General features: G+C 41.6%; 1 protein-coding gene across 12 annotated transcripts in view; it reads left to right on the top strand.

Moving 5' to 3' along the window:
- The window catches only part of PEX5L (peroxisomal biogenesis factor 5 like), a 320579-nt gene extending 311612 nt beyond the window's left edge, over positions 1-8967 (top strand). For all 12 annotated transcript variants that reach the window (XM_038744156.1, XM_038744197.1, XM_038744242.1 and 9 more), the window contains 3 exons: positions 1741-1906; positions 2512-2669; positions 5441-8967. In XM_038744156.1, coding sequence (XP_038600084.1) covers positions 1741-1906; positions 2512-2669; positions 5441-5645 — 529 coding nt within the window. In that variant the 3' untranslated portion in view covers positions 5646-8967. The remainder of the gene's footprint in view (positions 1-1740; positions 1907-2511; positions 2670-5440) is intronic.
- Positions 8968-9294: the final 327 nt, after the last annotated feature.

The raw sequence follows: 9294 nt of genomic DNA on the forward strand, positions 1-9294 counted from the left end.
TGGGTGGGTAGAGGTGTTTTCGTTAGGAACAGAAAAACCAAAGATCGGGTTTGGACTTAAAAAAATACCTGCAGGAATAGGGATGCCCTGAACCCCGACACACAGTGGGGCTGTCTGAGTGTGCATGGGGACACAAGATGTAGTGACTCACATTTGCCTGAAACACTGTCCAGCCTCTGACTGGTGCACTTAGTTTTGTTCAGTGACAAAAATGACCTTTACAAGACTCAAGGTGAATAATAACAATAATAATGGCACTTGTTTAGCACTTACTATGTGCCAAGCACTGTTCTATGCACTGTGGGGGGGATACAAGGTAGTCAGTTGTCCCACGTGGGGCTCACAGTCTTCATCCTCATTTGACAGATGAGGTAACTGAGGCCCAGAGAAGTGGCATGACCTGCCCAAAGTCACACAGCTAAGTGGTGGAGCGGGATTAGAACCCATGACCTCGCCCAGGCTCTTTCCACTGAGCCAAGCTGCCACCCTTCAAGACCAAATTAAATCACCCCCTGCCACATGTGAGCTAATATCTATCATCAATGACAATGCATAATGGGTTTTTTTCCTCAATAGTAGTACAGAGGCCAAAAGGATTTGATAAAATAGGAACCCATCTGTTTAGATTCAATCGAGAATCTATTTTGGTAGCTCGAGTTTGACATTTTTCCTAGGCTTGACGCTTCTGGGATGTGGCAGGTTACGTGGCAGGTTACTCAGCAGGTAAGTGACAGAGTCGGGATAAGACAGGTCATCTGATGCTCAGACCCAAGCTCTTCCAACTACGCTACACTGCTTCTCCTCTGGGCTGCTGATCCACTAGAGATAATATAAAAAATATGCGGCAGTGGAATAAAGCTTTGCCCCATAATAATAATAATGGCATTTGTTAAGCGCTTACTATGTGCAAAGCACTGTTCTAAGCACTGGGGGGATGCAATGTGATCAAGTTGTCCCACGTGGGGCTCACAGTCTTAATCCCCATTTTTACAGATGAGGTAACTGAGGCTCAGAGCAGTTAAGTGACTTGCCCAAGGTCACACAGCAGACTTGTGGTGGAGCCGGGATTCGAACCCATGACCTCTGACTCCAAAGCCCGTGCTCTTTCCACTGAGCCACGCTGCTTCCAATAATATTTGTTAAGCACTTACTATGTGCAAAGCCCTGTTCTAAGCGCTGGGGGGATACAAGGTGATCAGGTTGTCCCACATGGGGCTCACAGTCTTAACCCCCATTTTCCAGATGAGGGAACTGAGGCACAGAGAAGTGAAGTGACTTGCCCAAGGTCACACAGCTGACAATTGGTGGAGCCGGGATTTGAACCCATGACCTCTGACTCCAAAGCCCGGGCTCTTTCCACTGAGCCACGCTGCTTCTCTATATAGGCAGTTTAATCAGTAATGTATAGAAAACTTCAGTAAGATTCCTGAGACTTCCAAAGTCAAAATGGATCCAACTTGTACTTCCCAAGTGCTCAGTACAGTGCTCTGCACACAGTAAGCGCTCAATAAATACAATTGGATGAATGAATATCAAGTCCACTGGCCCAGAGAGGATGGAGCCAGAGTTTCTGCACCATTCAAAACCCAACCCACTTCTTTGACAAGCTTTGTTTAGAGAACCGTTAGCTCTGAATGAAACGGTTTAGTTGGATGCAAAAAAAATACTCTGGTATAAATCTGTGAGATATGTCTATGCTGTTGTTCCTTCTTCCATGCCTCCCTCCCCTCTCCCTTCTAGTTCCGTCCTGGAAGGAGTAAAGGAGCTGTATCTAGAGGCTGCACACCAGAACGGGGAGACGATAGACCCCGATTTACAGACGGGACTTGGGGTGCTGTTCCACCTGAGTGGAGAATTTAATAGAGCGATAGATGCGTTTAATGCTGCCTTAACTGTTCGACCAGAGGTACGCTTGATGACTTGCCGTGAAAAGAAAAGTTTCACGAATTCTAGTTTTCCCTCCCCTTAATGGTCTGTGGCGATTGACATTAAGGAAGCGCCGCTATAGTCATTAATATTTTAATACCTAAAATAGAAATGCTAATTGCCAAAGGGCCCTATTGAAAAACAGACGTATAGGGCATCAAATTCTCAGCAGCTCTCTGATGGATTGAAGTAGTTTTGTGAAGTTGTTGGTAATGAACGGTCTTTTGAGTGAGTCATTCTGTCATATTCCATACCAATAAGGAGTAGATTCATCTTTTATATTATTTTTATTTTCTGGCAATCTTCCTTATTCTGGGAAAATACCCACTGTTGGGTAGGGACCGCATCTATATGTTGCCAATTTGTACTTCCCAATCAATCAATTGTATTTATTGAGCGCTTACTGTGTGCAGAGCACTGTACTAAGTGCTTGGGAAGTACATGTTGGCAACGCTTAGTACAGTGCTCTGCACACAGTAAGCACTCAATAAATACCATTGAATGAATGAGTGAATGAATGAATGAATGAAAAAGAAAGAATGACTTACTCTGTACTGCCTTTGAAAATGCTCCTTTTATTGTTAGGACTATTCCTTGTGGAACCGCCTTGGAGCAACTTTGGCAAACGGAGACCGCAGTGAAGAAGCGGTCGAAGCCTACACAAGAGCTCTAGAAATCCAGCCCGGCTTTATTCGTTCCAGATACAATTTGGGAATAAGTTGCATCAACCTAGGAGCTTACAGGTGACGTCTGAAAACAATCAAATTATGTAAAGCATAAAGCTAAGTTGGTTCAACAATTTGTAAGCCTCTTTCCAAGCTAAAACTTCTGAATAGGCAAGGATTGTGCTTACCAATTCTGTTATATTGTGCTCTCCCAAGCACCTAGTACAATAAGCACTCAATATGATTTTTTTCTGTTATTTGTTATTCACCAGCCACCGTACTAAGCGCTGGGGTAGATACAAGCTAATCAGGTTGGACCCAGTCTATGCCCCACATGGGGCTCACAGTCTTAATCCCCATTTTATAGATGAGGTAACTGAGGCACAGAGAAGTTAAGTGACTTGGCCGAAGTCACACAGCAGACAAGTGACAGAGCCGGGCTTAGAACCCAGGTCCTTCTGACTCCAGGCCTGTGCTGTTTCCACCAGGCCATGCTGCTTCTCGATTGAATAGGTGGATTCCAAAGCCCGCAATTGAATTCATCAGATAAAATTAAAGCCCTCAGATCCTGTTTATTTGAGAAGCTGGCTGAAGAAAGCCTCACATTTACTGTAAAAGCCATAACTTGTTCTGGATCCTTAACACGCAACTATCGAGTGACCTTTTCCTGCAGTCACCCTGCTTTTATTCTAAAGAGAGAGGAATGAATTCTCAATGGAAGCATGGTAAATGGAAAAAATCCCATTAGGCAGCAGTGTGATGTCTGGGACATTTTCTTATGTTTTGATTAATTTCAAATACATTATGAAAGTATTCTCTTCATTCACCACCCTGATTCCATATCATATCACCAAGTCTTGGGGGAAAATGCATGAAACATAAGAAATTTTTCAAGTTTGCATTCACTGAGAATAAAAATGTTCATAGAAGGCAATAGTTACCATCTCTACCTTTCTACGGCACTATTAATTGGATTTTCAATACTTATGAAAAATTCATTTCCTATTTGGGAAGTAAGATTTTACAAACTTTCAAAAATAGGAAAAGGAAGTTGGCATTTATTTGTACCAGTTCGGAGGAATATGAACAAAATTTGGAAAGGAAGTGCCCAATTGTTACAACACTGTCTTATTATTTCTCAACCTTCAATTTACTAGAATGAAAAAGTCTGAAAACAGCCATCCTTTGTTTCTGAGTTGCATCTATCTATAGAAGAAAGAAATGAGGTCAAAAGATATTGTTTGGCTTGAAATACAGCAGTTTTGGGACTTGAGATGAAGCAATAATTCCCTCTGTAACCTTAAATGCCCTTTATGTGCTCTCCCCATAGACAGTACAATGACAATAATACCAATTTCCTAAGCCCTCTTGGTTCAGTACATTATAATAGGGTTGCAAAAGGAGATCCTATAATTTGGACTGTTATTCATCTTTAAGCTTTCTGGCATGCACACAGATATCTGCCCTTCCTATTTGAATACGACCCTGGCTGAGATTTCTTCCAAGTGTGTGACTTGCCAAAAGAGAGTCTAGTCCACAGTGTACATAAAGAGAAATAGCAGATTACCCTTACCAGTCCCTTGCCCAACTGAAAGAGCAATGCATCCCTAAATAGAAGACCCCAAACATCTCTTGAATAGGGAATGTGTCTTCCATTCCCTGGAGAAGCAGCGTGGCTCAGTGGAAAGAGCCCGGGCTTTGGAGTCAGAGGTCATGGGTTCAAATCCCGGCTCCACCAGTTGTCAGCTGTGTGACTTTGGGCAAGTAGCTTAACTTCTCTGAGCCTCGGTTACCTCATCTGTAAAATAGGCATTAAAACTGTGAGCCCCCCGTGAGACAACCTGATCACCTTGTAACCTCCCCCGCACTTTGAATAGTGCCTTGCACATAGTAAATGCTTAATAAATGCAGTTATTATTATTATTATTACCAACTCAGCTGTATTATACTTTCCCAAGCACTAAATACAGTGCTCTGCACACAGAGTACTCAGCAAATACCTTTGATTGATCCAGCACTTAGAAAAGTGCTTTGCACATAGTAAGCGCTTAACAAATGCTATCATTATTATTATTATTATTATCCAAGATACCACCAAAGAATTTCTGTCTTTTAAGCAACCAAGAGTCTAGTGTATGGCTGCTAACATTGATGAGACATTCGGTTTGGCAAGTTACTTCTCAGCATTTCCTACCCCAGCCCCACAGAAATTATGAACTTATGGAACAGACAACTTTTTCCTTGGATAAAAATTAAAACCTCAACATTTCTGGGCCAGGGGCTATATCAATCTTCCCTCCTCTATTGCAGTAGAGATTTTCGTAAAGCAAAATAGTCCAGCTTCTAACTAAACTTTCCCTTTCAATTTTGCAGTTATGGTCACTCAAGTATTCTAATAATATTAATTATGGCATTTGTTAAGCACTGACTATGGGACAACCACTGTGGTTGGCACTGAGGTAGATACAAGTTAGTCAAGTCTGACAGTCCCTGTCCCACAAGGGGCTCACAGTCTAAGTAGAGGAAAAACAGGCCTTGAATGCCATTTTCAGTTGAGGAAACTGAGACCCAGAGAAGTGAAGTGACCTGCCCAACAGACAGCAAGTGGCAGAGCCAAATTAGAACCCAGGCCCACTTAGTCTTAGGCCCGTACTCGTTTTAAGAGGCCACACTGCTTTCCTAGTTGTGATTAGCTCTGGATGAATCATAATGGAAAGTAACTGAAAGTTGTCTCCTCAGAGAGCAGTAGCTGCGATGTGACGGAACATGTAGCCATATGTATGAAACCATAATGGGTGTGGAGTGTTCTTTAAACTGTTCGGTTGAAAATCTGTTTTCACTCCCTTTAGAGAGGCAGTCAGCAACTTTCTCACAGCTCTCAGTTTGCAAAGAAAGAGCCGGAACCAACAGCAAGTCCCCCATCCTGCAATTTCTGGCAACATCTGGGCGGCTCTCAGGATTGCCCTCTCAATGATGGACCAACCTGAACTCTCTCAGGCAGCTAATCTGGGTGACCTGGATGTCCTATTAAAAGCTTTCGACCTGGACCCGTGAAAGAAAATGCAAAACTCTCCTCCAAAACGTACCGGGAAATGCAAAACTATTTTAGTACGGATTTCAAAGGGATAAAAACGTCACTCAAAGTTACCAAGCTCATGCCTCACAAGGAAACCCCAACCAATGCTGCCCAATTTCTGTAAAAGTTCAAAAGCACAAAAAACTGTATATAGCATCGTTTGAACTCCAAACAAAAATAGAAAAGAATGAGGCAAACCAAGATGAAACAACCGGATTGGAACACTCTTCATGCAATATGTTTCTAAATTAGTAGGGTGGATTTCTTTTTTTTTTTTTTTTGCACTTGGTTACAGCTGACAACTCTTTTAATGGAAACTGTCTTCTATTTCATAAAGCAAGCGGTGAACGCACTGCCCCAGTACATGGTGGAATACGGACTTCGGTTATATTCAATCTCTAGTTCCTTACTTCTTCTACAAATTGTGGTTTAGCTCGGGTCATTGGTGCATGCACAGTACATATTATTAGTTCTTTAATAAGAGGGGTTCAGCTTGGAATTTGCTTAACAAATTCTTAACATGGCTGTAGATGTTTTATTTCAGTGTGAGCTTTGCAGGCAAAAGCAGCTATTTGCACTACAAGTTTTGCAGTTCACAACCCCAAATTCTCTGTGACTGTACATATGCACTTTAATAGTTTATCATTTATGCACTTCTGGGGTACTGTTTCTCCAATTTTTAAGCATTGTAAGAAAGAGGTAAGGAGACAGCCACTTTGGCTCAATGGACCAAATACAAATTCTTGAAAATAGTTTTCCGTAGTGTAGGATTTGGTGAGGGGCATCTTTTTCCTAAAGCTAACATGGCAGAAAGCATAACCTCAAATCTAGATTCTTCTTCTTTGTATAACCTCAATATTAATAAAGCCTGGATGAAGCTAAGTGAAGAGGGTTTCGTTCCTTCAAGGATTAAACTGGAGGGAAGCCTAGTAATTAGTGCTAATTTCACCATTACTCATCTAAATAATTGCTGATCTGCTGTGTTGCATTGTCCATCTGACTTAGGCAGTTGACCCTCTATGTAAGAGAATTTTAAGTTCACTGCTAAGATGTTAAATATTTTTCTTAAATCATGACAAAGACATTTTTATTCAAAACAAGTTGGCAGGTCTATTCCAGGGTAGACATTTTGCCAGTCTCTCTAGTGTAAATGAAACTGAACTATGGGTTCACAACAGTTTTTCCAAATGTACGTTATTCTAGTGTTTTGGTGTCATGATTTGAGGATTCTGTACAACTGGCCCTTATCCTGACGTACAGTGTAAGTGCTGTTCAATACATTGCTTGCTGAAAATTTTGACCTCACTGGAGGAGGGGATTTCATTTAATCAAGAAAACCTTTTAGTTTGTGTGTTAGAGACTAAAGTGGATGAACTGGAAACTGCTTTCTGAAAGCAACTTTCTTGTGACACTTTGTCTACGGGAGGGTATTATTTCCCCATTATCTCCCTTCCTCTGTTTCCTAAGTGGCATTTTTAGTTGTGCCTTATTCCGAATCTTGGTTTCAGAGCTGTTGAAAAGGGACAAGTGTTTGGGATAAGGACACTTATAGGAAAATTAGCTCTGGAGTTCAGAACTTCGTGCATCGGTAGTGAGAAAATGAACCCAATCAAGAATCATTACTGCTGAGCTACACGGTGAGTAGGTGGTTAGGAGTTTTGATGTGAGTATGAAACTCTGGATCTTAGAAGCAGCTGAAACCATTTTACTTGGGAAGATGACCGAGGCAGGTGCACATATATTCATATTTCAAAGTCTGTTTCATTGGACGTCATAAACCCTATAATCCCAGAGATGATCCTCTCCCACTCAAACTGAGCAATTACCATTTTGCATAGTAGTGACTCGAATCTTTCCCTCTATTCATAAAAGCAAAGTAAAGTAAGACTGGAAGTGACTCAAGAGGTTTAGCACCTTCTCGTGTCTCTTGAGAGGGCCGGATAGAGCCGTTCAGAGGAGGAAATACCATAACTTGACTTAATAGCTCATTCCTGCACTTCTAGTAGATCATTGCAAAGTTTATAATAGATCTTTCCAGAGTTTAACAGCCTTCAAGGTCAGAAAATTATTTCTCCTGTCAAACCTATCCCCACTCTCCCTTGCAGTTTAAGCCCCTGTCACCGGAACTTAAAACGTTGTAGGTTTAAACATCTCTTTTCCAGTTGCTAGAGCAGACATCAAATTCCGTGACTTGAAACATAATCGAAAGTCTTATTACAATGTTTACTCAGCCTTGCAGAGAGCCACGTGCCTGGAACCAGTACCTATGTAGGGCAGGCCAAAGACGGAGTGTTGATATATTTTCATTTTGGCTTTTGCAGTAGAGCATTTCTGCAGTCTAGTAAATTTCTTTTGCACCAGGCTACAAGACTCCAAAGCAGTGAAGATATTTCATAAACCTTTGATTGCAGTTCAATGATCTATTTCCACCAGTTGGTTACCTGATAGCAATTTATCCTCGATCTCTTATATGTGCCTAATGTCCATAGAATTCAATACTGGGGATAAGGCTTTAGAGCACCGTGCCTGTTATTTTGCCCCAAATTGTCACCCTTGTGGAGGAGTACTTTCAAATATAGTGTTTACAGAATTTAAAGCATTACCAAAAATAAATAAGAACTTTAAGGTAGGCTTAATTTTTATATGGAAACCTTTCTTTTTTAGGCAGAAAATGTCTCCGCTCCTAATCTGCTGTAGATGAGTACGTTATCATTTTATTTCCTTTTTTCCTTAAAGAACCCAGCAAGTCCTTTCTTCCCTCCCCTCCAATAGCTGGGTCTGTTGTCATTCTGGAAAGATGGCAGGGCACCTTATTTGGCACTTAGTCCTTGTATTCTAAGCATAAATGGGGAACAACAAACACAAGGGCTATTATTTGAAGGCATTGCTATAGTGCTTGTGGGACATTCAGTTGTTCCCATATTACAAGGTGCTGAATCCTCCAGGAATGTGGATTACAATTATTTAGTAACACATGCATTAGCTGGCTCCAACTGTTCTACAGCCCATAGTTCACTGTAGTAACAATAATCGGTGGCGATGAAGAGAAGGGATTAGCGGAAACTGGCTATTTTGGGGGGGCGATGGGTAATCTTTTTTTTCACCCCCCTCATTGTGCAGAGCAGATCACAGACCATACTTTACCTTCACTTGGAGCCGGGTTCTGCTATCAAGGGTAGATGATGGGCCAGATTGAAGGGAAAGGTGTGAACCATGCCGAAATGTCATCAGTTCATCATTCGAACTTATTTTAGATGGCCATACCTAGTGAGATGTCCATTCCCAGAAGCATCTTGGCCAAGGCTCATCAGAGTGGTACTATAAGCTCATTGTGGGCAGGGAATGTGTCTACCAACTCTGTTGTATTATATTCTCCCAAGCGCTTAGCACAGTGATCTGCCCACAGTTAGTGCTCAATAAATACCATTGATTGATTGATTCTATGTAGGTTGACTGGTCATAATGTGGGGGACAAGAATTATTCATTTCCCAAACCCACCTGTATTTGGGGCTTCCAGTAACAAGTTTTGGGTGGGGAATGTGTCTGTTTATTGTTGTATTGTACTCTCCCAAGCAATTAGTAGAGTGCTCTGTCCACAGTAAGCACTCAATAAATATGACTGAATG

Source organism: Tachyglossus aculeatus, chromosome 1, assembly GCF_015852505.1.
Source record: "Tachyglossus aculeatus isolate mTacAcu1 chromosome 1, mTacAcu1.pri, whole genome shotgun sequence".
Lineage (NCBI taxonomy): Eukaryota > Metazoa > Chordata > Mammalia > Monotremata > Tachyglossidae > Tachyglossus > Tachyglossus aculeatus.